Source organism: Enoplosus armatus, chromosome 4 (genome assembly GCF_043641665.1).
Source record: "Enoplosus armatus isolate fEnoArm2 chromosome 4, fEnoArm2.hap1, whole genome shotgun sequence".
NCBI lineage: Eukaryota > Metazoa > Chordata > Actinopteri > Centrarchiformes > Enoplosidae > Enoplosus > Enoplosus armatus.
Window position 1 is genome coordinate 22,697,226 of NC_092183.1, and position 27,440 is coordinate 22,724,665.

Genomic DNA, 27,440 nt, shown 5'->3' on the forward strand with positions numbered 1-27,440 from the left:
ACATTTAAAAACGTTTGCAACAAAATGCAAATTTTTTATGTGTTCTTTTTTCCTGTGGGAAGAGTTCCCTGTGGTGCTACAGTCTTGAGCGAGTCAATCACTCAGTCAGTGAGATGCTCATAAGAGTATGTCCATGGGCCTTGACCCCATGTGGCTGTATTGCATGAGTGCTTTAGAAATCAAAAAATAGGAATCTCTCAACACCCTGTGCCTTCCAGATGTGAACAGACTCTGTACACAATTCAAAGCGGAGTTTTCCACACCGATCTTAGCCTGACAGGAAAGCCACTGATTACCAGCATATTATTATCATGAATAGATGAATAAAGTTACTACATTACCCGGCTATACAGACTGAGCCACAATAACTAATCAATACCATAAAATGGAAGAAGGTAACTGCAAATTCTCTGCTGGAAACACAGCAGCCACATTATAATCCCACACAGAGAATCAGACCCACTGGCTCTATTGGAGTACTATTGGAAAAAGAACAGAGGCTTTTTGTCATGCACTGAGGCCATAATTTACTACACCAAACTCACAGAGCGCAGAAAATCACATCTTTGACACTCAAGCACTTACTCTCTCTTCACAGCTCTCATATTTATTGCACCGCGGGCTATTACTTTGCAGGCTTGTTCTGTGTTAATGCCAAGTACCCAGAACATCATGTACCTCTTGTAGGACCCCTTTGTGTGTCACCATCTTGACTGAAAAAAAAAAGAGATACAGTAGCAATTGGTAGCAATGTGAATACCGTGATTAAATGAAGGATTAAAAAATGGGCAGATCTGCAGTTAGTCTGTCCATGCCTCCATCTCTCTGCCCAACACTTTGGTCTAGAGAAAGATATCGCAACAACTCTTGGCCAGATTGCTATGAAATTTCTTATAACTGTGTCCTATTTTCAGTGTTATTAAGTCAAAATTACCCCATTGACAAACACCTTGACAACTCTAACAGCTGAATTAAGTTTTCAGTTAATTCATTGTACCAAGGGCGGCTGCCGAACCTTTTTTTAATGAAAGCATGTGGTCACAATTTCAACCTTGTGCACAGGATTTAAAACCCTTATTGCAGAGAAAATATGGTTCAATATCATTTTCATACAGGAAAAGTTTAAAAACCTTGCATGCATGCAACCGTGTGATAGAAATGTCAGTAGGCTTATGCACCATGTGTTCATATCAAGAACTGTCTGGTGGATGTTCTCCGTAGATTTCTGCAAATGTCTGCAGTGAACTGTGTCTTACCCAGGTCAACAGTCTTTCAGTGACCCCAGCAACATACTAACCAAAATGCCACCCCCTCCAAAGATAATGAAATTACAGATGGTGTCCAGTCATGGCAATTCCATTCCTCCAGCACAAGGACATTGCTTCTCTCTTGGGAGGAGCTTCAATCTACTCTGGACTGTCCTCTCCATCACAACTGTCACAGCTTCGTGGTGGAGTCTTAACTGCTCAGAAGGAGAAGCGTAGAGATGAATGACACTGGCCTCTAGCACACACTCCGATAAGATATTCCTCCTCATTTCACCCTATTTCCAGCTGCATTCCAGTTGCACTGCAGAGCTCTAGCCATGAAATTACCAGGTCAGTCACAATAACCTGTACGTTTATGCCATCCGTGCACCATGAGATACTGATTCACAGATATACAGTCCTCTACATTTGCTAACACAGTGCACTGAAGACCCTTACTCACTCTCTAAGTGAACATAGATGATGACCTGTAATTGTACAAAATTAAATATAATAATATATAAATAATATATAATATTTATGTGTGTAGATGTTTTCCTCTCGTAGAGCATGCACTGTGTCCCTGTTGCAAAAAGAGATTCAGTTTTAACTGTTCTTGCACAGCCATGTTAGCAGCGCTGTAAGGCTGTATTAGGCACTGTGGCACTTTGCACTAAATGCCAATGTTTGCATCATAGACTGTATAAAAGAGGTGGACGTAGCCACGATGATGTCACCCATTGGTTTGTGGGCTACCGTTTGTCACTTTGGCCGTTGTCATCTTGGTTTTGGAACCAGAAGAGACCATATTTGGACAAGAGGGTGGAGCTGGGGATGTGAGAACCCAAAGACGATATGCATACCTACATGTACTGGCAACCTGACTGCACCTGGCTCCTGGCTAGGCCGTATGAAGTAATTGCTGACAAAGTTAGCTTGCAAATGTAGAATCTAACGCTGCTATCCTGATTGACAGGTCGCTGGGGTAGTGACTTGTCAATCACAAGATAGCCACGCCCTGAAGCATACCCTGCTTTATTGTCTATTTTACTCTAAATGGGACCATGATTTACAAAATGAACATCATGCTGTATTGAAGAAGACTTGAAACTAGCGACTGAGACCATGAACTCACTCAAAATGTTTACTGAGGTAATAAATCAAGTGAGAAGGAGGGTCCTTTTCTCATAGACTTCTACACAATCTGACTTCTTTCTGCAACCAGTGGAGTCGCCCCCTGCTGGCCGTTAGAAAGCATGCAGGTTTAATGCACTTCCACATTGGCTTCAGTTTTCTGACCCAGAGGTTGGTGCTTGGTTTGCATGCATTCCTGCCATCATTCCTACAGTGACAATGCTTTTACAGTTCCTAAAATACTTATTTTTGCCTTTATTTGACAGTGAAGACAGACAGGACAAATTGGACCAAGAGGGAGTAGACATATTATAACCTTCACAGACTCAATCACAGGATGTCACATGGTTACCTAGTATGTTCCTCAGAACGGACCAACCAGAAGGCCACCACACATGTGCAGTTTTGTCCTTAAACGAGACAGCAATTGTTTTCTTATTGCTAGCCCCAACATTATTAGGTTATAACATTTCCTGTAAAATAACGTCAAGGCAATGTTTTTTTCACTCCTTTCATTTTCTTATTTTGTTTTGAACATCTATGCCGTGCTTGAATGAGGCATTGTATTTGTCGACCCTTCCTCTACTCTTTCATTTTTGCCACACAAGGTGTCCATCTCCTTACTGAATCAACTTGCCGTTGACAGTACTTCTTTATCTGCTAACACAGCCATCTTCCCAAAAAGGTCAGCGCGAGTGAAACCAAATTACATTGAGGTCCAATCAATTCTTCATCCTATTTCCTGCAATCGACTGGGTTTTGACTGACTGCATCCGTATGGCAATCCAGGACTGTCATCGTGTAATTGAAATCATCCAAACAAATTTGTATTTCATGTGTGGGCATGATGTGTGACAATTCAATGATCCAGTTTAAATGTTCATGTTTGACAGCACATTATTTTATCAAATAAAATTGGAAACAAATTACACTGAAAAATCAATCTTTAGCAGACTTTAATGTATTACCATGGCCTATTTTTAATCTGTGAAATAGATTTATATAACGTTGTTATTTTCAAGTGAGCAGAAAATTAACTTGAAAATGCAAACTGGGCTTCATTCAAGAGAAAACATTGAGTGGTTTAAGATGGGTTCAATCAAAACATACATGCAACATACTCAAAGTATTATCATTGTATATCACCAAAATCAATATCAATCAGAGCTTTATTGCTGCTAAATTATGATTCAAATCTGCCAGTCACTCCTTGTAATTCAAGGGGTTTGCTAGATCCAATCACAGCTAACAGAAAAACAAGTTAGTCTCAGGTGATGCAAATGAGGATGATTATGATAACAAGTTGTTTACTTCACCAGTCCTGATGATACAATCCAGCCCAATCAGCACAGGCCCAGGCTGCTGAGACTGACTGCACCGTTTTGCTCCTTCTGTCATCAGGTATTGAAACTACTTTTCCAGACTATCAGGAAAAGAACATTAGCCCGTCATATCAGTTTTTCAAAGTTAAGGAAATGCTGGTTCCTCTTTTAGCTTCCAGGAGCTGTCATCACTGCTGTGATACTGAGCATCCCTTTATGGTACTTTCTCACCACCAACTGCTGTGATGGAAAGGGGCATTGTATGACTCCAAGGTGACTACAATAACACCAGACAGAATATGACAGCAGCTTCTTTGTTGTAATAGGTCATAATGATGATAGCTTTAAAATTGCTGTCATTCATTCAACCGTGTATCTCATCGCTGAGAAACATCATTTGGCATTTTACGGCTTTATTATAGCAGACAGAGACGAAATGAGGAGAGAGAGGGATGGGGTAATAACCTAACCTCAACCCCAACCCTAACCTCCAGGCCACTAGGATGTGGTTATTATGGTAATCAGTAAGGAACCTCTTGTACCACAACTATTGGCAAATGTGAAAATTAAAAAGTGCAGATAAAAACAAACTTTCAATTTCAGGCCTTTTGAGGCCCCCTTCCCATGTTGGGGCCCTGGTAGTTAGTTCCACCATCACCCTCACTACGATGTCCCTGGTTGGAGCTGGACACCAGCAGGAGCCAACTGCTTATGGATGTAAATTATAGTGGTCCATTGATTCTAGCTTGAATGTTCAGTCTTGCAACAAAAAGTGAACGTAGATCTGTGAGTCTGCGGGAGTCACAAGCTCACACCAACACACACACAGTTTTGAATTCATCAGTTGCATAGGTTTCAATTAAGTTTAAGAGACAAACTGAAAGAGCCAGAGGGAATTCAATGGAATTCACACAGACATGTAGTTGGATTTTGAGTTGATAAACTGAAATCAGCTTGCCATTGTGAAGGCTGTGGGTGGAGGCCTCAACAATGTCATACAATCTCCAAGTGAAGAATGCAGATACGGTAAGTTTTTCAGTCCATGCATTCTTCTTTCTTGTCAAAACCTGGCACTGACATTACCCACAATGCAACGTCAGTTTGGTCGGAGATTCGGGTGTTTTATGATAGTAGTGGCTAATGTAGCCTGGGGCTGCTAGCCTCAAGCAGAGAGAGGAGAATAGATTTGACAGCTTTTACAGTAGTATGTGTCGATATGTGCAAAATGGACTGTAAATACACAGAGTTTTGGTGGCTGGGTTGAAGTTGCAGTTTTGGGTATCATTCCGAACCAGGGCTACGACACCTACCTGCTGCAGGCAAGCGCCCACCGTGTCGCCTCAAGTCCTCACAGCTTACTTTAGAATCTTACTGAGCGCTTGTCATGTGATGAAAATAATGTATGTGTGCTTTGATGCGAGAGAACGGGGAACAGACACTGTTATCATCCTCCTTTGTGAGCTGGATAGATGGCAAAGCCTATTTCATTTTGGGAAACTTACGCACGTTTTGTTTGTCACTCATTACAAAAGACAGGTGTCAGGCAGAGACACCTCACAGACTGCTCAATTTGCTTCATGTTTATCTTGTAAGACTCCTCTCTCCTGTGTACGTGAATGAAATAAACTTGTATTCACAGATACGTTGAGTTAGTCAACCTAAAGAAGACAGAATGCAGTGCAGAGGCCCTATTTGAGCAGTATACAGCAACCTCCCATTAGGGCCATCAATTAATTTATTCCATGACAATGTTCTATTACAGGAGACAATTAAGATAAACCTTAATTATGCAGCAGCAGGGAGCGTGGACGAGGTGGGAGTGGAAGCTCTCGTGGTATGACATCTGGCAGGCAGAATCCCAGCTCATCAAATTCAATAATTTAGTCTGTGTAAGACATGCTGCACAGTCCTTACAACCTCCATGCATGGGGCGAGAATTAGGTACAAACATGTCCTCTTTGCCCCGCTCGAGGAGTCTTGGAACAGGCTGAAGGCCCTGGGAGAAGACCGTTATCACTGGCGCCACGACAAGGTGCTGAAGGTGGTGTCAGAGGACATTGCCGTCAGACGTTGGTATGCTTGAAATTAACTGGTGTGTACTACCTGTTGTCCAACGTCGGAGAGGCAGAAGTGTTTATATCTGTTCTGAACTGTCGCACTCAAACGCAGGGTCGTAGCGCACTTTCAACCTTTCCTGGAAGGCATTCATAGTCTTGTACTTGTACACACTAACAGAGCCAGTAATAGTTGTGTAAAGAATAAAAAAAGAGAGAGATTAGTTCAAGCCCTGCTTTCTTTCCCACCTCCGCACACCTGGCCAATCATTTAGTCCAGTGTGTCTACTTGCTGTACTGCATGTGTATATACAATAACAGTTATAGATGCTGAAACTATTTATCATAAAGTAAGAAATGTTGGAGAGAGATTTTTAACCTTATCCACCACATCAGCAGTACTGTTCCGTCCTGAACATAGTTCTGAACCTAGTACTGTCCTGTGGTCTGTTAAATATCGACTTGGTTTCTTTGGAAATTGTCAAACTTCCCACAACCGCAGTCAGCATCTCATCTCATCTCAGCTGAGGAAGAATCCATCTCCCAGAGCCTAATGTCATGACAGAAAGGAGCCATCAACAGGGGTGACACAATCAGCATTGTTATGCATCATTGTGTAGAACTGCTTATGTATTAGCATAATGGCAATTTAAAATCATATTTTAGTTGAAATTATATATGTCCTTCACAGCTTATAGTGACCACAAAAAGCAGCTGCTGTGTGTGTGTGTGTGTGTGTGTGGAGTGTGAAAGGAAGCTGGTGGAGGAAGTGTTGGATTCAGATGACTTCACCTGAGAAATGAGCTGGGTTTCTGAATTTAAACCCAATTCAGTCCATGCAAGCTGTCTCCAGTCTGGTCAATGATCCTGAGGGACTCAGGGATATTAAACATTTCTGAATTCCAAAATGTTATTTCTGACCTTTAGATTGATTGGCTTTCAGTAGCTTGGCCTAAATCTTGCCCTACCTCCCACCGAAAATGTAAACTCAATTATTTGTGAAAGATGTGAGACTCCGCGTGCTGCCTTTGATGAGCTTCTGCCACCCTAATGACCCCCAGAATGTGCACAGGGTGACAGATTTAATTCCGTCAAGATCAATGCATATGCTGATGAGTTAGAGAGGCCTTCGGAAAGAGGTTTGGCAGTGCACGATCATTCAATCCTTTCTTTGCCCACTTATTCCTATTCCCTTTTTAATAGGCCCTCTCCAGTATAAGGTCAGAGGTCAGGGTCAGCCACAGGACAGCTGTGTCTTGCTCAAGGAGACATAATAAGTGTGGACGTTTGAACAGAAAGAGGATAATGTTGGTTGAAGGACTCCAGTAATTGATTAAATGTAACCTGATGTCTGATGTGACTCATAGCTAGGTCATGCTTCTCTCTGCAACACACATAATGGAGTGCACACAGCAGGTGTGGTTGCACTTCACATGAAGTTGAAACAATGAACCACAGCTACGTAAATGTAACCCTCTCTCTCTCTCTCTCTCTCTCTCTCTCTCTCTGAGCAAATCGGAGGAAGTGAAACTGTTCATTTCAATAAAGAGAAGAAGAAAAGAAGACAAACCATCTTCTAAAGATGGGAATGGGAATGTCAGAAGAATAATCATTCCCGCTGATAATCACTTGGTGAACACGTGGCCGGCTTTGTGTAAACCTATTTGTGAATGCATCAGTAATGTGACATGCCAAATATATCCAACAAGTGGTGGCAACAACTGATGCAACTTGAAGCAAGAGGGATTAGCTGAATCTAGACGCTACATTCCAGAAGTTCACATTCAGAGAAAAGTAATGCAACAAGAATTGTATTGAACTTTTAACAAGCCTCACTTGCTGTATTCTTATTCATATTCTATTTTTTGTAACCTATTAATTTGTTACTACTATGACCCAGATTCTTTATTTACTCTATTCCTTCATTCCTGTTTAATTTTTAAAAAATAAATTCATCCAAAAATAATAAATCCAATTTTTATTTATTTATTTATTAATTATTTAACGTTTTTTTATAAGCAGATGTTTGTCCTCTGTGTCTTCGAAAGTTCTTGTTTTGTTGTTTTTGACACTACAGGGACTGATCTATTACTTCTGACCTCAATGTCAAAATACAGGTTGCTTTCTGACCAACAACAAACATTGAGAATGTAAATGTAACAAGTAACTGCTATAATAGCTGAAACTAAACTCACCATTGTTTTACAAATGAACTGTAGCAGCTAAATCCAATTAAATAATGAGGATGTGTACACTGCCCCTTTAAGAATGTAGTCAAAACAAAGCGTGGACTGGCCGGCCGCACGGAAATGGTTTTGTTTCGGTGGCTACCCACAATACTATGAGAGAAATGAGTGCTGCTTCATATTTAAAATTCAGTTAGCTCTCTTAACAATATTTTACTTTTCATTAATATTATTTTGATATTGCCTGAACTAAACGAAGGATAGCTAGCTAGCTTGCTGGCTAGCTTTACACATACGAGCAGCCATGCCGTCCTACTCTGAATTGAGGAAAACCAACCACTTCTACTACTTCATCAAATTTACCTTAAATATCTACTCAATGCTCTTCTCGGTAAGTTTCTGGTCAGTTTATTGACACCATCGTTCTATGCGCCATAATAAGTTCGTTTAAGCTGCAACGGTGTCTGCTAATTGTAGTAGACGCGAGCCACCCAGTAGCATAAATGAGTCATCTCTCCAAACTTCATTCAAAACACTTGCGTTTAAAGGCACGATCTAGGTCCAGGCACATACACACGCTTTAGAACATAACTTCAGGTATAATGCGGATCTATACGATCTGCTGTAGATTTCGGCATATATCCCAAACAACAACCACGACTCTTTCGATTAAAATTTCAATCTAAAACATGCATTCACCCCCAACTCTAGCTAACTGCCGCCTAAATACCGTGACAGCGTGAGACGGGCTATATCTGAGATTTTATCGGAATTATTTACCGTGTTGGATAGTACGCATTCCGTATTTACCAGAATTCTATTATGGATAGAAAATAAGGCATACATTATGATTACAACGTTGTGTATTTCTTCTTGGGCAATACAAAATTAAGTTGCCTTATTTTCTAAAGGGATTTGGTGAGGAATTCTCTGGGTACTAGCTAGCTGGTGAATGGTTAGTTTAAGACAGACATCACCACTTCAGACACCATGCATCCTCCTAAATTTTAATCCATTAGTAATACAATAATTTGCCGGCACTGTAATGATAAAACAGCATATTGAGATATTAATAATTTTAATAGGCATTTCAACAATACACAGCGATCACTGGCTAGCAAACAGCACGGTGGTGCAGGGCGTTGGATCCAGTTAAAGGGACGATAATGTGGGTAAATAGTTTTGCCGACAGAAATGGGAGCAGGCTGAAAGGCGCTTTTGTTGGCCATTCAACCAATTCAGGGTCATATTATGAGTAAAATGAATCATATACTTTAGAGTAAATTATATATTGATCATTCATATAGTTATACCCTTGATGCATAGCTATCTGAAAGGTTATGTTAACCATGAAAATGGGTAGTTTTCTTGTACAGAGGCTATTATTCCAAATTCTGTTTTAAAATCTGGTCCTGGCATGTTCAGAGCAGTCTGGTTAATGTGGAATAAGGTGAGCCTTTATTTCAGCGACATTTCACTGCTCATCACTGTCCGCTGTTTTAATTTTATGGTAACTTTAGGCTAAGCAAAACTGTGCTTAGCCCAAAGTTACCGCTGAAGTTGCCATTTTCAGTGGGACGGCCAAGGTGAGGCACAGTTTCAAACAAGGGTGACATCGAGCACAGCATTACAGTTAGTCCCCTCATAACACGGTTACACAGTTTTATAAAGCTACACGTATCTAAGAAGAGAGTTAATACATTTGGTAAAATTTGGTTGTGGCTGGAGAGTGTGTCCATGCCACCAGGCACTTTGGCAGCCAAATAAATTATCTACTCATAGACAGAACTTTGGTCGTGTGTTTGTTGGGCCTTGCCAGGCCATTAAGAAGTGAATATGAATGATCGCCCCACTTACAAACCCCTGTGTTTTGTCTGGCTTCATGTTTCATGCTCCAGGAACACTGTCGGAATAATGTTCAATTTGCACCATCACCAATCTGCCAGACTGTCTGTGTTTGTCGAATATATATATATACACACACACACACACACCCTAAAGCACATTATTGAATATGACTCCAAAACATCAGTAGTTTGATTCCATTAGCACTTCAGAGTCCCTTTCACATGATCTGCCTCTCCCCTCTGCTATCTCTGCTGTGATTTAGGACAGTGTGGCTCTGCTCAACAGACAAAAGCTCCTTTTAGCCCCAAGCTAACGGTGTAGACTTCATTAAAGCTATCTTTATTGTTGTAATGTTAAGTTTGATTAATGTCAGTTTAAGTGGGATTCTTATGACAGGGATAAAGCTGCAGGTGTCCAGTGGGAATAACTGCTACATCCAGTGCAATATGAATAGGTCTGCTTGATTTTCTTTTTTTTTAATCAAGGTTAGTTACAATCATACTATATTATTAAGCAATTATATTGAACATTGTAGTAGAGTATTACAAAATAATAATTGTCATCTTCAAAAGCCATCCTTACTGTAAAACAGGCTTGAACACACACACACACAGGTTTTAGTCTTTTTCACAGCGTCACCTTTCAGCACAGTCGTGGGCATTGTCAGAACCCATTGGGATCTAAGTAACAAACCCTTCCACTGCAAGACTGATATTACGCTAGCAATTCTTCAAAGTTTTATGTTTAATTTCGGGTTGACATCAGAACCTTTTCCACAAAGTCTGTTTCTTATCTTCATTACTGTAGCGAAGGTAGGAAGGCTGGCATTGGATGTGGGAACCAGGCCAAATGCACCTGCCAATGCTTTATGGAGTTGAAATAGATGGACCCTACTCTTGAGGCAGATTGCCTCTGTTTGCAATTGAAAATCAATTGCAGGGAAGAGGGTTAGTTAAATAAGAAACAGCGGTGCGACATTTTCCTTTTTGACAAATTTGTCAACATGTGCTCTGAGAGGGTTACATTTGGTTAGTCTTGCTAATTACCAACCAATAATGTCATGTTCTTTATGCCAGTGATTCACTGTGAGGCACTGTGATCGAGCACACTGAGATGCAGTGGTGGAAAGTAATCAACTGCATTTACTTTACATTTACAGTCTCTTGTTGGGGCCCAGTGGCACATTTCAGATATCTATGAGTAGCTTGTAGTTTCACCAAAGAGTGATTTTCTTTTGGAGGTGATCGTGGTTGTGATGATGCAGTGATATTACAGCAACACCACATTTTATCCCCATTTTTCTATTTCCTGTCCCCCTAATCATCCTTTCACATTTTGTAGCCTTTCCCCAGCATGATGTGAGCACTCAGGGCAGCTTCAGCACATTTTGGGGGTTTTGGTGTGCTAGGACACACAAGCATCCAAACCTGTATGCATAATAAATACATCTTTCATGCCTGAAAGATCACTTATTTCAGGAATTCTTGTGGTGCACTGTGATGTGGTAAGAATGACCCCTGAATCAACGCTTGAACTAGACTGGAAAGTGTTGGCTGTAAAATCAGAGCATGGTCGTTAGTGTTACATAACGCAGAAGACCCAAAATATCTGAACAGAACATATCCAGCTATTTGTTGCAGCGATTTAATCACAAAATGACGAAAGGAATCGAAATTGGGAAAATTGATGTACTGATGTCATTGCTGTCCCCATCAGATTGGTGGAGTTGTTAAACCAAACACAGTAAGACAGAAATCACAACTGACTTAAAGTCAATGGCAACAATTAAAGACAATCAGTCACTAATTGCGTTTTTTTATTCCACATTTTTCTGACTAAATCGCCCCACTGTCATCTAAACCATATTATCTGGTGCCACCATTTGTTGCATACTGCATGATGATGATGATGATGATGATGTCATCACAGGTTTGTTGCACATCCAATCAGGAATCTTATCCTGTCTGAATCTCCTGCGATGAGGGAGGGCATGTCCCACCCTCTTCATTCACTGCATAATTTCACAAAGTGGATATGGTTGCAGTTTATATGGACTGCAGCCTTATCCTGCTTTACGAAGCAACAAATCCCATTAAAAGAATTTTCAAATGAGAGGGAGAGAGAGAAAACGGCATGATAATTCTTATCATTCTTAAAACCAGAAGCAAGAGGAAGGGTAAAGGGAACCGGAAAATAGAAGGAAAGAAATTGTCTCAACAAAATATTAAAACGACTGCGTGTCTGTAATCTTCACACAAATGCTACATCCCAAAAGTCTTATGAGACTTGATATATAGTTCACAAAGCTTAACACTGTTTGTTCTTCATACTGAGGATTGTGAAGGTTTTTATCTCATGAACCCGCTCTGTGTCTCTCCCCCCTCCCCAGCTGATGGGTCTTTGTGTGCTGTGCGTGGGGGTGTATGCCGAAGTGGAAAGGCAGAAGAATCGAACCCTGGAGGGCCTTTTCCTGGCTCCTGCTGTGGTGCTCATCCTGCTGGGCCTGGTGATGTTTACAGTGTCGGTGGTGGGCATGGTTGGATCCCTCAGGGACAACAGAACCCTGCTGCACATGGTAGGGATGATAGAGGAAGAGGAAGAGGAGGAGGAGGAGGAGGGGGTGGGTGATCACATGTCCTTTTAAGAATTTGTTGTACATGATGTATATGTGTGTGTGTGTGTGTGTGTGTGTGTGTGTGTGTGTGTGTGTGTGCAATGTTAAGGGTCAGAATTGTATACAATTTGGGTGGTCAACTGAATTATAAAATCAGGGAGGTAAAGAATTAAACATACATTGTACCTCTACAAACATATACATTAGTAGAAATTACACACACATCCAAACTGAGAAATATAAAGTGTGTTCAAAGTTTGCACAACAGCAGCCGTTCATAAAACATTTAAATCTGTGATCACTTTGGATGCATTTTTTTTTTCACCTCAAATGCAAAAGCACAGCTGTTGGTTTTGTCAATTACAGAGACAGAGCTGAGAGGGAGCATGGATATGTTATTGTGGTTGTTATGCCACTATCTAATTAGCTTTAGCTAAATAACCTGAACTGAAAAAGAGGATTAAAGTTAGCAATAAGAGGAAGTCGGTGATGTCTCAGCTTAGGCTTTGATGAAGAGGACGAGGACCGCATTTCCTACTGAGGAAGCCATAAAGTCAATGTTACTCACTGGGAAACGTATACGTGTGCTGACATTTGCTTCTCTCAGCACTGGTAGGTTGGTTAAACCAAGCTTAGTTAAACTCAGGTTCCTATCATTTTAAAAAACGAATATTCCATTAATAGTAGCAGTTGTATCTAGGGAAGTCTTGCTCGTGGTCTTTTTTTCCTTTTAATATTGAGTCCAATCTGATACTTATATTTGCCTAAATGACACAAAATGTGATTAGATAGAACTTAATTCATCCTGAAAACAAAGTGTTTATAAGATGATCCCTATACATAAAAATAATTCTGTACATAGCTGCAAAAGATATAACAGCTACAGCTATGTAACAGCTTGGAATACTGGAGTGGTCGTGGTTCAAAACTATAAATGAATGAATGAAAGTTTAAGTGGGACAACTCAACAACTGAAATTGTTGTTACCCTGATCAGCTGATGGTTTTTCTGGGGAAGACGTATCGCACTGTTGGAGTTGTTGGTACTACAGTAACACTCAAATCTACTTGATGTTAATGGTACTGTTGTGTCGCAGAGTGGAGGTTCTTCCCTCATAAATTATTTTTGGCCAAGTGCTAACACCGGCTCGCAGAGGGCACACAACCAGACAATAGCCAGGGTCTTTTCTCTCGGAAAACCAAAAAATACAGTTTTAAAGCTGCTACCTGAATGTTTCGTACACTGCTCTTTGCTAATGAGCGTTAGCGTTGGTATTGAGTTAGCAAAAAATATTTTCTCATCGGTACACTCTCATTTTCACTCACATATGCAGTAAAATCACTATCATTGCAAAATGAAGGAGCATCAAGTTCATTTGGATTTGGTAGCAATGTAAGTCGTTTACTTGGTGTGTTGGTGCACCGCTGCTAAATATTTACCAAGGGAACGCTGTATGAATCTGTCATCTTTCTCCCTCCACAGTTCCTCTGCGTTCTCTGCGTATTGCTGCTTCTCCAGGCAGTTGCGCTCACCGCGGCTCTCATCTTTGAAAAGAAGGTAAACGTCTTATTTGTGTTACATGTTCACACGTCCTGTACACTCCTACATATTAGCCCTAATGGTAGCCCCCAGCCACAGTCGGGTCACTACTTTTTCACTGTACTTTCTGACTGGCATCGTCTTTGTCAGCGCTCGTAACGATGGCCACCTCTCCTCTGTTTTTTCCTCTCTCCATTTTATCTAGACGTCTGCCTTGTTTCAGAGCAGTATACGAGAAGGAATTAAACACTACTACGATGATCTGGACTTCAAAAACATCTTGGACTATGTGCAACAAAAGGTAGTATGATGTTTTATTTAGAAAATATGGACAGACAGGAAATGTTTTGGGAGATTTCTTCTATTTGTGGACAGTAATAATTATTAAAATGTACATACAGGTATTGTTGTAAAGTTATGGTATTATACATAAGTGTGGGAAAACATGTGGGTTGTACCAGCAAGGGGTTATCTACAGCTTGATGCTCTCAGGAGATGTCATTGTGCATTATTCAGAGTTTCATTGTAGACTTGAGATTTGTCACTTGGTCACACAGGTTTGTTATCCTGCATTTTCATCCCGCCAGTTTAGCACCAAGCTGGTCATTTCATATCACACATGACACGTTTGTTTATCTCAGTATTATTTCTTTCTATTTCTTTATTTCCAGTTAGTGTTGTATATATATATAGTCCATCTGCTTCGTCACAGATGCTCTTACTGTTGTGGCATGGTGTCCATTAAAAGAAAAGCCTGTAACCACCCAAAAACCTGCCCCTTCAAATCCTTTTGGCACATTATCCTTTCGTGACATACTGAAGATATCCAACAATGAGCGAACTACTTGATCTGTCAGATAAAGTAACAGGACCCCCAATGTGATTATTCAGTATTATGGTTCGTGTGGCTGGATCAAAGGTGGTTCTTTAAAGAAGGACAGACCACTCTGCACCATTTTGCTTTAATAAAAACAGACTGTAGGAAATCTGTAGGTATCTTTTTAGAACAGCAAAATAAAGTGTTGTGTGTTGGTCTGGATGGAGTTGGAGCTGCAGAAACAATGCAGGGGGAAAACATTTAGTTGTGGTAGCCTGCAGTATCAAGAGAATACATAAATAAAAGGACAATGCCGCAAGTGGGTATTGTGGAAATGTGTCTTGTGCTCTGTTTGAGATACATATTTCATCTGAGCAATAACAGTAGAACTGACATCGGCCCCACTGAAGCATATACTGCAGGGGTTCAGTGAACTTGAACTCCAAAACAGTATTGGCTGTAATGGGTGTTTAACCTTTGACCGTGAGCTCAGAAATTAGTCTCTTGGAAGGGGACTTAGAAGGGGGTTAGCATGAGAGAGAGGTAGACATGCCTAAGGGAGGCTCCCGTGCTTCGCTACTTTTACATTACTCAACTTCAAAAGCACATTGATATTCTCGCCTACACTGCTTCATCTTTTAAGTCTTTAAGAGAAACAATGAGTCATACTTTTTGGACAAAGAAAGAACAAGCCACCGCACTGCCGGGAAGACGACGGCTACCAAAGTCAAGATGGGTAATGCTACTGGTGACCCATCATCATCCCTTTGCAGACTCTGTCAATAAACTCTGAAGGACCACGGCCGTCACATTACTGATCATAAGGAAGCATTATCAAGCCACAGCGACAGAATTGTCGACCTTGAAGAAACGCTGCAGCTCTGCGGAGAAAGTGGAAAAGTATTCTGGAAGGGACTGATCCAGTGAAATTCATGTCGGGCCCCCCCTCCCCAAGGTCTTGGGAAGCAATTTGTTCCACACAGCGCCGACTCTGGACTAGGCGCACCATCTCAGCGCACAATGCTCTGGACCCAACTCCAAACCAAGGCCTAAGATGAATGTGAAATTTCACTGTTATCATGACAAAGCAGGCGCACTGAGAGTGAGTCAAGATAAACTCAACTACCGCGGTGGAGTCATCTTCTACCTGGGCTACAGCGCTACGAGGCGCAAAAATTCTATGAGCTTTTGGACATTAATTCTGGTAGAAATGTGCACCACGCTCAGTTACACAGCAAAGGAATAATAATCTTGTTTAATTCTGCCTGCTTCATTTCGTGACACAGGCGCGTCTCGGCTTTCACATTGTTGTTGCTATTCTGCCATCATAATTCTCCTCATTAATATGATTTACTATTTGTATTGAATGTGCTTAATACACATTTGCTTTTTATTTCGTTTTCATCCGACTGACTGCTGTATGGGAGCCACTCCTTGCTCTAGTTTATGTTCAGGGTAGTGAGTGAATGGATGCACTGAAAGTTTTTTTTTTCCCCCCTGGCGGTTCTCTTCGTTTGGGAAAGTAGACCTAGGATTGTTCGTTTTGTATTAAGAAGTCTAAAGAAAGAAAATGGTCTCTTGTCTCTCAATTACCAGTCGTATAGTTTGGAGCCTTTCTATCCAGAGATACTTACTGTTTTTTCATCACCTACATCATTTGAAAGGGCAATAAATCCTGCTTACTGCTTCCTGCCTTGTGTCGGCCCTTTCTTTTTCTTTTTTCCCCCACTGCTTGTAGAAATGTCTTATCTGCACAGCCAGTGTGGTTCCTGGTATCACAGCATGCGGCTGAGGTCAAACGACCGCAGAGATAGAGATGTCCTTCACCGTCTAGGAAAGGTCTCATCATGTTGACACTTGATTGAATTTTCTCTGTGAAGTACTTTAAAATGATAGCCTTTAATTGATTGCCAGAAACGCCGCATCTTGAGCGCATGTTTTGACGTCTCCACATCGACTTTAGTTTGCTGTTGGAATTGGCAAGGAAAAGATGATTTGTCTCTCTGGGTGGGGTGGTAAGGGGACAACATGGTGAGTGAGCGCCGGCTCAACTCTGAGGTGCAACAGAGGCGTCATTTGCACAACAGAAGCTGTAACTCAGTGGGTTGTTTCATTTCAGAGGTTTGAAAGAACTTGAGCTTGTTGTTGTTTTCACATTTTAATTTGAGATGAGCCTTTGTTTTGATGGCATGCTTGGTTCCTAATTTCCTTGTCCTCGTGCTGTTCTGGTTTCCAGTTTTCATGTTGTGGAGGGGACGAGTACAAGGACTGGGGAGTCAACCAGTACCATTTCTGCAATGGCACTGGTCCACTAGCCTGTGGGGTTCCATATACCTGTTGTCGCCGCAAGGTGAGTGCTGGCAACACACGTAGAACAAACGGACCTTCACATACAATCCCATGAAGCATCGGCACCAGCTGTTTGTAGCACTTCCTATAAATGCTTTCACACCTCCAGATCAAGGGGAGGAAAAGCTACGTGGCCTTTTAGTTTTGGTCAGAAAGATTCAGGAAGACTACATGAACCCACATTGGGTTCCAGGGACTGACAGCAAGTCATGCAGCACATTACTTCACCTTATGTGTCTTTTCTGGTGCTCACCAATAAATAATTGATTATGGGCATTATTAATATTGAAATACTGTACAGTTAAGACAAAGAAACAGGACAATGGGACACAGAGTAGGACACATGCTCAACACGCATTTGTTTGAACTCCTTTTGACTGTCTGGTAAAATCCCTGCATTCGTGTGTGGATGCACGTTTGTGTTACCGTGGTTACCAAGTAATCTTGCACAATTATAGGGTACACAGCGCTTACGGATCGTATGGTCGCGTCACTGTTTCATGATGAGCAGATCATTTAAAGGTGGTTTATCATGGTTTATCCCACTGTATCTTAATCCTGTGGTTGGTCTGCTTTGCTTTCACACCATCAGTGAACTGCACCGTCTGTGACCATAACCCTCCTTTTCTTGTGGTCCCGCTCAGTTTGTCAAGTCTGCAGTTTGATTGGCAGCTTTCACACCAGACTAATTGAACTAAACCAAACGTTAGCTGAAACCGCAACCAATAACAGGTTAGGTGTGAAACCACCCCAAGAAACTACAGTTCAAGCCTGGATTTATTTAACAGGAAGTGTCGTAACAACAACACAAACTAAAGCTGTAATGGACACTTTTGTTTCGTTCTCATTCTGCTTAAATTCCCTCGCCACCTTTTCAGACAGGTAGTTAGCAACGAATCATCTGGAATCTGGAGCACATGAAATTTGTGCATGCTTGGTTGCTTGGACAACATGCACAAACTAGACTGTAAATCGATGAAATTCGCCTCTCTCTGTTTACATAGACTTCCGATCCGAACTCTTGAGAAGCCAGGTAATTAGCAAGTATTGATCCCATGTGATCCACACAGATTTAGTGATGTCTCCTGCTTGATCAAAGCAAGAAGAGTAACGTATTATCTCCACAACAGAGACCTAATTGGTTGTGTGAGAGAAGCATCCCGTCCTGCTAACAGAAGACATGCTGTGATTCAAAGGTGTATGGCCTTTGGGAGATTTCTCTCTTTAAATGAATTGTTGGTCCCCCGTGCCCCCCTCCACTGGCACATATGCCAGGTATCACTCCTGTCCCTCAGCTCAAAGCACTGATAGGGTCTCTGGAAGCAGTGGAGCTGTGCTGGAGAAATTAATGACCGAATCATCCAATGCTCGCTCACACACACGTAGCTTCCAGAGCTAGGTTTCTGCTGTTATCAGTTCCTACCTGTCAGGGCTGAAGCCATTTTGGAAAGTTCACACTCTGGCTGGCAGCAGGGGAAGGAACAGCCCCCTTGTGAGGAGCATTGCTTTCACATATGTCCCCATGGTGTTGCCTCTGGTCATGTTAGCTCAGTTAAAAGCTTGTCTCTGACTCTAAATCTTGACTCTTTGCACAGGTAGGGGAGGTCATCAACACTCTATGTGGTTCCGGGACTCTGAAGGAAGAGGTAAGAGGAAAAACTGGTGGTTGTAGACACATTTTTATCAGTTTTTGTATCTACTCCTAACACAATGAGGGTTATGGTAACATTTTTGGACTAATGGTTCATTTCTTCTCTGGGATAATGTCTGGTGTCACAACACAAGTTCCTGTTGGAGCTGCAACAATGAATCTGTTAATTGAGAAAATAGTTGCAGCCCAAATCACATCTTCACTGTAATTATGTTTGACATCGGTTTTATTGAATCTCATTGATTTCGGTTGTTATCGTGAGTATGCAGTGTTAGGGATGGACAATATGGTTCGAATTTAAGAGATAGATAGATAGATACTCACACACTCTCCTGTCAGGCTCTTTAAGTAGCCGTCATGATTGTCTCTGGCAGTCAGCAGTTTTCAGACTGTCTGAGCTCCCCATCATGACATTCCCTGACACCATTAATTCTTGCAGCTTGGCAGCTGATTCGGCACCACTCTGTTTTTTTCAGTAAAGACTTCGGGAGACACTTTTGACTGGTATTTTATGAAGAATACCAGTACCTGCCCATTAAACCCCAAAAAATGTAACTTTAGTAATGTTGTGTGACCAGTCAGCGTTCAGGCAGCGGCTACAACATTATAAACAAATGACAACAAATTCTTGGTGCATCCATTCGACAGCATCCTCCCTGCAGTGTATGATGTTTTTACTTTGTTATCTAGTGTTTCATGGCTGTAACACTTATAAAAGCATTTGCATGGTGCTCTGTTATGTACTTGTTGCTGACCAAGGAACTGATGCTCTCAGAGAACCTTAGAGGAAGTTTTTATGACAAAACATCACTGAAAGAGTATTTAAATAAAAGTGTATTGACTGCCTAATGTCTAATGTACAGGCATGTCATTTCCAAACATTTACAGTTATGGTGTGTTGTTGCCAGATGGCAGGGAGTGGCAAGAAGATGCTGTGATGCTAATCGACTCATTTGTTTTTCCATCCTCAAGCATCTAGTTTTTCCAGTGAAATACTTCTGTGTGTGGCTACCTTGGAGTGTTTAGTGGCAGTGGCTGCTCAGTTTGACTTTAAAGAACTTTCCTCTTGTTGTCTTCCTCTGGTCTGTGTATCAGCGTGAAACCCTGCTTGAGGAGATCCATGTGCGAGGCTGCATCCATGCAGTCAACCTCTGGATGAGTGACAACATTGGAATAACCATCGCACTCTGCTGTGCCATTGGGCTGCCCCAGGTAATTTAAAACTCACAGCACCGACTCACTGGAACTGAACCGGGTTTGAAGCCCTCTTTCCAACCAAATGCACCTCTCCAACTCAGCCTTGGTATTTAAACCGAAAACTCCCCACTTCCTGTGAACATTTCTGGAAGCTCATTCACATTTCAATTTTCCTCCCAACAACACCGCCTGGCAAATAATTCACAATTTCTATGCTGCATAAACAACCTGATTTAGCACTGCCAGAAGACTTAACATCGTCAGCAAAAACTAAATTGATTGAAATAAGTTTTCAAAACACTTTCTTTCGCTCAGTTTTTGACAGTTTACTTTGTACCTTTTGGTAAATCTGAATTCGTCTTGTACACCTCACAATGTCCATGTCTTCCCATGCATACATTTAGACTTATCACAGCCCCCTCAGAGAGGACTAATTACAATAATTGCTTTTCTCTACTTATCTGTCTTATTATTGTTGTTATTTTATTCCATTTTATTTGGCTCACTCCTGAAATGTTTTAATACTGGTTCAACCGTGTAAAGCACTTTGTGACTTTGTTTTGAAAAGTGCTGTATAAACAAAGTTTGTTATTCTTATCATTCTCTAAAACAGCTGCATAAATAGAATAATTGTAGACATTTCATCCACCGTAAAACACCTGTTAGAGAAAGATTGCAGTTCTGTTATTAGGGATTTCCCTCACACAGATCTGAGTTATATATGTTGTCAGATCTGAAACTTATATTGTCTAAATGTTGATTAAATCACCAGACATAGTGAAACAGCTGACACAACTTGTTGTTCACGAGCTACCCGATCCAAACACTGAGGCTCCTGATTCAAAACTATTATAAGCTTAAATCTCCAAGAGTCCTGACGTGAAGTGATCAACTAGAGAGGAGACCCCTCACTCTGTTGGAGCTGTTGGGACTACATCACTCGGCCCACTCGCGGTTGTACAGTGGAGTTACAGAGTGATGCTTTTACCTCCATGAAAAAGTACAGACACACAAATCAGTTTCATTTCATTTCCGTCAAGTTACTCGCAGAGTTCATGTTAATTAGCAGGAGCCGACATGACGCCACTGGCAACATATTAACTGCGCAGCTTCTCACTTAGCGCTATCTGAATATTTTGCTCTTTGATGATAAGAGAGGAGTGATGACGGATTTGTTAGCGCTGGAGATCAGCGAATCTTTGTATTTTGCCAACCTGAGTGTCTGAACAGAGTCACACACCGGTGCCACCAAATCATTTTTCACACTCTCACATTTTCACTCCCATAAGCAGTGAAATGCTTGTAGAGGCTGGATGTCATTAAGAAGAGCGGCGCTGCAACACCAGCAGGCTGAGATGAACTAACGCAGTAAAGAATACCGATACTGATACTGATACTGATCCTTAGGATCGGCTCGGGACATCTCTAGTTATTATATACAGCAAATGCAATATATTGAATAGGTGTGGCTATTCTTCAGACTGTCAGTCCCTCACTAAATTGATCACAAGATGCATTGATCTGCAGGGCTTAACGCCTGTGCTGCCTGTACAGCATATGGGAGGTTCCACTGGTTCTGAAAGTGTTTCTCCACATTCTGTATTCCCATTTCATGTCACCTTAAATTATATCGTTCACGTTTTTATTGTTTCACGGCACCTAACAATGTCTATGGAGAAGTGAGTGAGATTTTTACTCCCACAACCAAAGGCGCCACTCCATAGCACTTCATCCTATCACTGTAGCTCGTCTCAACACGGGACCAAAGCTGCAGGTTTTCTTGTTGCACTTGTTTTCCCTGCACTTACTGTCCTGATGGCTGATTGATCTAAGGCCTGCTGCTGAAATGATGAATCAGTCAGTGACGGAAAATTAATTGATAATAATTTGTGTAAATATGTGTATACATGACTTAAATGGTTTGACATTCTTGGACGCAATGAATTGATTAATGAAACAATAATAATAAATGAGTCAATATTAAAGGTAACTGTCCACTGCCGTTCAGATGAGGCTCATGATTCCCCATGACGCTAGGCGCAGTGAGAGTATTTGTGTTAACAAGGTCCCGCATCTCCCTGCAGCTGCTGGGCATCATCCTGAGCTGCGTCTTCTGGAACCTGCTGGTGGACATGAGCGAGTCGGCCGACATGGTGGACTTCAAGCTTAAGAAGACCGAGGTGGAGTACAGCGAGCTGGATCTGGCCGGCGCCGGCTGGTGTATGTGCCTGCCGAGGGACGGCGGCTACCTGCCCGTCCCCGTGTCTGAGCCCGAGCTCGACCCCATTGACGTTCACTTGCAGAAGCTGAAGAAGCAGCCGCCTCGCACGCACGCTCAGCTCCGAGAAATGCAGCAGTCCAGGTCGGCCACCGGGCTGGACGAGGTGGACATTGGCCGAAAGCAGAAAAGGGAACACTGAGCGTTTTTTTTTTGCCCTTTCTTGCCTTTTGGGTTTTTACCTTTTTTTCTCTTATTGTGATCATTGCATTTGTTGGATTTGTGTTGCACTACGTAATGGTTGAACCTGTCAGTCATTGGATTCAGAAAAATTTGGTCAGCTAAAGGGATCAGAAGTACTTTGGCACTTTGTTGACGAAGAACAACACGCAACATTGGCCGTTTATAAACATTTCTTTTGTCTTGTTTGTGATGGTTGATATTCAAGGATTCATGGCATTATATCACATTTTATTTAATTTCCTTAGCCTTTGAAATTGAGCTATGTCTCATGTGCTAAAGCTTACCTCAGGCTGTTTTGAAAATAGCCCAGTAGTCAGAGGACAGTACTATTTGGTGTATAAATTAATGGTAGCTTGAAAAGATGTTTTCGGTGTCGGAGAAATAGGAATAGCCAAGTATGTCTTGCGTGTAGCGTCTGTGACGGATGTATACAGTTTGTGTATTATTTTTTTTTATGATGATTTCAATTTGATTTTGTGCAATCGGTGTACATTGTAAGACTGATAGTTGTGGAATAACATGGGATGCATGTTTTGTACTGTATATGAAGTAAGTTAAAAAACAAAAAAAACAAACAGAAAAACTCAGTTTACATGTTAGGCTCTCATCAGGGGGGCTTCAGTCTATTCCATTTTTAACTAAACTTTTTATTCCATCTTTTAAAGGAACAACTAAAGGGATTATCCAGACTACTAATCCAGTGAAAAGCTACTCGATGACGTTTTTTTGTATCTGAGTTATGCACTGTTTTGAGCTTCCCCCTAGCTCCTGCCTTGTATCAGCACTACTGTTCTTGTCAATAAAGCTGAATTTGTCTACTGATTTTTGTGCCGATTGTTTTGTAATGGATGCCAGTATTTTAAATCTAGCATTGTTTACATCCATGTTTACTAGCTAGCAATCTTCTTCTTCTTCCCTGCCTTTGTTGATACATCGCAACATGCCTCGGCACCACTCAGAAAAACAGCTCCATAGCACTGCCAATATCAGTGTTTCTACAGTGGCAGGGAACTTAATAGATTGAAATCCCACTGTAAATTTTGAAATGGTACATTTTCTTTTTTTATATTTGTTGGCATTATCTTGTCATATAAATTCCTGTTTCAGAAACTGATTTAAAAGGAACAAAAAAACTGACCCAAATCACAGAGCAGTGGCCTGAACTGTTGAAGATAAAGTCTGAAACATGCTTATTTGCATTCTTGCCAAAAGTCAGATGAGAAGACTGATCCTGTTTCGTGGACCAGTTGATCTGAAACCAGTAGAAATGTTACCAGTTTCCAACCAAGATATAGTCTGGCACATACATACATACACATTGGTTTTTGTATGGATTAAACAAATAAGATGCAACATGTTATTATTAGTGAGTTTTTGAGGTGCTGGTTGGCAAATTTTGTCACTACTGGACAGTGCAAGGCTAGCTGCGTCCCCTGTTTCTACTCTTTGTGCTAAGCTAAGCTAACTGGCTGCTCACTGTAGCTTTTTTCACTTTCAGTGCTGTTCTCTCAAAACTTCAAAAGGCGAAAGTAAATATAATTCTTTTTTTCTGGGGTTTGAATTTTCACAAAAGCTGATCCCTCCTTCCTCTGTTTCACGCACTGAGATACACCAGCCATATGAATTCAACTCACAAGCAGCACACGACTGCAGCACAGCTCTCTCTCCGGCTGCAGGTCATCTCTCTCCTCATTCACGCCTCACCTCTCCTCTGATGATCAAGAGACTGCAGGTGGAATAATTATGGCAAGGAGAGGAATTGCGTCAGCCAGAACACTGGACGGCCTGAGTGCAGGATGTGCGCACTTCCAAACGAGCCGTGATTATGATAATGTGGACGTGAAAATTGTTGTTGTTGTTACAATCGGGTGGGGAAACACACTTGCATAGTTTCCACAACCTTGTCTGTCAGGGAACGGGATCGGGTATTAGGAGGCTCAGTGTCACTTGTTGCGAAGAGCACATGTATTGAGCTCAGACAATGGCATACAATTTCCAGGATTCTTGGAAAATTGCTGAAATTATGCTGAAGAGTCTTTGCAGCACATATTGTCAGCAAGCTCCGGTCGCATGCTGGAAAGAGCTGGTGAGCAGCAGAAGATAGATAATATGATTTTGTTTTTGCTCATTACATGTGCTATTCAGATGAGGAGGTGGTTATTTTAGTGGACACAGAGAAGCAGAGCTCACTGAGTTCACAGAGAGTAAACACCAAGGCATGTCTGACCTTCTGCTACCACAGCACAGCCTAAATAAATCTATGACTGACGATAACCAAAACATATTGTTTGGTCGAGTGATAAGCTATTAAGAAGATGACAACAAAATATATGTGCAAAGGGAACATTGCTCCCGCTTGCTGTGATTCTTCTATTGATGTTTGCTCCATCTCTGCTCCCTACTATAACGTTAGCGACAATGGCACAGCGGTGGTGAAAGAATAGTCAGACACTTGAAGCGACTATAATCAGTAATTTCATAATAACAGTGAGAACCCACTGTACACTACCTGCTCAGCACCAAGCAGCAGACAGACACCGTTAGAGACTAGCTGGTGAATTTAGCAGCTAAAGAGCCAGATATTTCCCTCGGGAGTTGGTAGAGACCAAATAAACAGCGCTAAAAGAGAGTGAATATTGGACCCACATTCACCAGGTGGACACAAACACCACTCCAAATGAATGCTGATGTTGCTCCGTAACTGCTGGATGTGTGAAAAAAAAAAAAAGCGACTATTAGCAAACAAATTTGCCGTATCAACTTAAAACGTGAGAATTGATTCAACATTGATATGTCAATGTTGTGTTCACAACTTGTTTACGCTGCCCCCAAGGTGCCAAAAAAATCAGTTATTGCGGGTTCAATAAAAGGTAGCAATACTACACTTATTGTGTACTTAAAATAGTCGACATTCAGAATTTTACTTGAGTAAAAATACAGAAGCATTATCAAAAAAAATATACTTAAAGTAAAAGCACTGCTTTATATACTTTTGGATAGTTTCATCTATAATATTGCATCATATATATTTTCTAAAAAATATTTTTATTATCAATTTTACAACCAATATTCATAGCCTTCTTTCCAGTTCATGGATGTAAGTGGCTTTGTCTACGGACGTGTACTCTTTTGCTCTCAAAATAAGATCCAGAGGGTATAAGTGAAATAAATTAGGTTTTAATGGAACTTTTACAAATAAAATGTCTAAGAGGAGGTGAATAACCTGCATCATATTTTATAAACTTATCATATGCTTTGTTATATGCAAAATATGAATCTAATCTTAATAACAAAGGGTAGGTTCCCATTTTTTCAAGTCTGTCTTAAAACAAAAGTATGTCCATATGTACAATGATACATATTATCACCCACGTTTTAACCACACTTTTACCACTAAATAATATCTACAGATGTTATATTTACCGCAGAAACAGAGGAGTGGTCGTATAAAGTTGCAGAAAATGGAAACACTAGTGCTTGAGTAAAGTAGTAGTAGTAGAAGTAGGAGAGCATTACTGTTTAATGTTACTTTCCACCACTGATGCACAGTGTCATATGTGATGCAGCCTACACAACAGAGCAGATTCTGGTTCAGTGTCACCCATAAACCAGTGGGGGGGTTTTGGTAGTATTCACCACATTTTCAAAGACAAACTAAGTATTTTTCATTTGGAATTGAAGAGAGCTACACAATAATGTTTTTTCTGACCTCATCAACAAAAACATTAATAATGCACCTGTCTTACTCTCCGCTGTCGACAGATTGACGAACCCCTGAGTGAAAGTAGCCCCTGAACTCCTCTCCACTCAGTCATGTAATGACTTTGCTTCCTTTTTTACGGAAAAAAGATTCAGAAGATTAGACAAGAAGGCAGCACCTCCATTTCATATTAAACTCCTGTGTCACCAGTGAACAAAGTTAAGCTAACTAACATGTCACAGTTTAATCCAGTTGTTCCAACACTGGAAAATTCCTCTACCTGCTGCCTTGATAGTCTACCGACAAACCTTTTTAAGAATGTTTTCCAGTGTTCCCTTTTATCAGATGATTTCCCTAAGGCCTTGAAAACTGCAGTTAGTAAGCCTCTCCTGAAAAAGAATGACATCGATCCCTCCATAATAAGTAATTACAGGCCCATATCGAATCTGCCATTCATAAGTAAAATAATTGAAAAGGTTGTCTTCTTGCAACTTAACACTTTCCTAACCCACCATAATTTTCTTAATGTCTTCCAATCGGGATTTCGTTCCCACCACAGCACAGAGACCGCTCTAATAAAGTTTATTAATGACATTCGTTTTAATGCGAACTGCGGAAGAATCTCAATTCTAGTCTTATTGGATCTTAATGCTGCCTTTGATACAGTAGACCATGACATACTAGTAAGCAGACTGTAAAAATGGGTAGGGCTGTTTGGCACAGTCCTAAAATACATTTTAGACACACTGCATCATAATTACAAGATAGAGACTACATTGTATGCATTGGTAACAAAAATGGCATATGGAGTTCCCCAGGGGTCAATCCTTGGGCCTCTTCTGTTCAATCTATAGGGTTAGGGTCAGAACAAAGCATGGAGAAGCGGCCTTTTGTTTTTATGCTCCTCATGCCTGAAATAAACTTCCAGAAACTCTGAGGTCTAAATCAGCAGTTAAGATGTTTCTGTTTGCCAGAGCTCTTTTAAAAGATAATCCAGGGCAGCACCAATCTGCACTGTAATACTTTCTATTTATATCTCCTTGCATTCTCTTAAGCATGATTTTAATGTACTTTACACTTTCCCCATCCTTCTGTGCTGTCTTTTATCATCCTCTGTTTCCCTTGTTTGTTTTAATTATAAATTGTTTGACCATTATTATATCTTTTTATCCCGTAAAGCACTTTGATTTGCCTCATTGTATGAAATGTGCTATACAAATAAAGTTGCCTTGCCTTCAGATCCTTTACTTGAGTAAAAGTACCAATACAATAGTGTAAAAATACTCCATTACAAGTAAAAGTCCTCAGCAAACGTACCTAA

At 41.0% G+C, this 27,440-nt stretch overlaps 1 protein-coding gene across 1 annotated transcript; it reads left to right on the forward strand.

Moving 5' to 3' along the window:
- Window positions 1-8,241: 8,241 nt before the first annotated feature.
- LOC139284615 (tetraspanin-15) lies at window positions 8,242-22,378 on the forward strand. Its single transcript, XM_070904951.1, has 8 exons — window positions 8,242-8,334; window positions 12,181-12,366; window positions 13,888-13,962; window positions 14,150-14,245; window positions 16,998-17,111; window positions 18,706-18,756; window positions 19,857-19,973; window positions 22,043-22,378. The coding sequence occupies exons 1-8, from the start codon at window positions 8,248-8,250 to the stop codon at window positions 22,376-22,378; spliced, it is 1,062 nt and encodes a 353-aa protein (XP_070761052.1). The 5' UTR covers window positions 8,242-8,247.
- Window positions 22,379-27,440: the final 5,062 nt, after the last annotated feature.

Excerpts from the sequence above, each read along its gene's own strand:
- LOC139284615 (XM_070904951.1), top strand. The coding sequence starts at position 8,248 with ATGCCGTCCTACTCTGAATTGAGGAAAACCAACCACTTCTACTACTTC. Across the intron at positions 13,963-14,149 it reads CTCTCATCTTTGAAAAGAAG|ACGTCTGCCTTGTTTCAGAG; the intron begins GTAAACGTCTTA and ends CATTTTATCTAG. Across the intron at positions 18,757-19,856 it reads CCGGGACTCTGAAGGAAGAG|CGTGAAACCCTGCTTGAGGA; the intron begins GTAAGAGGAAAA and ends TCTGTGTATCAG.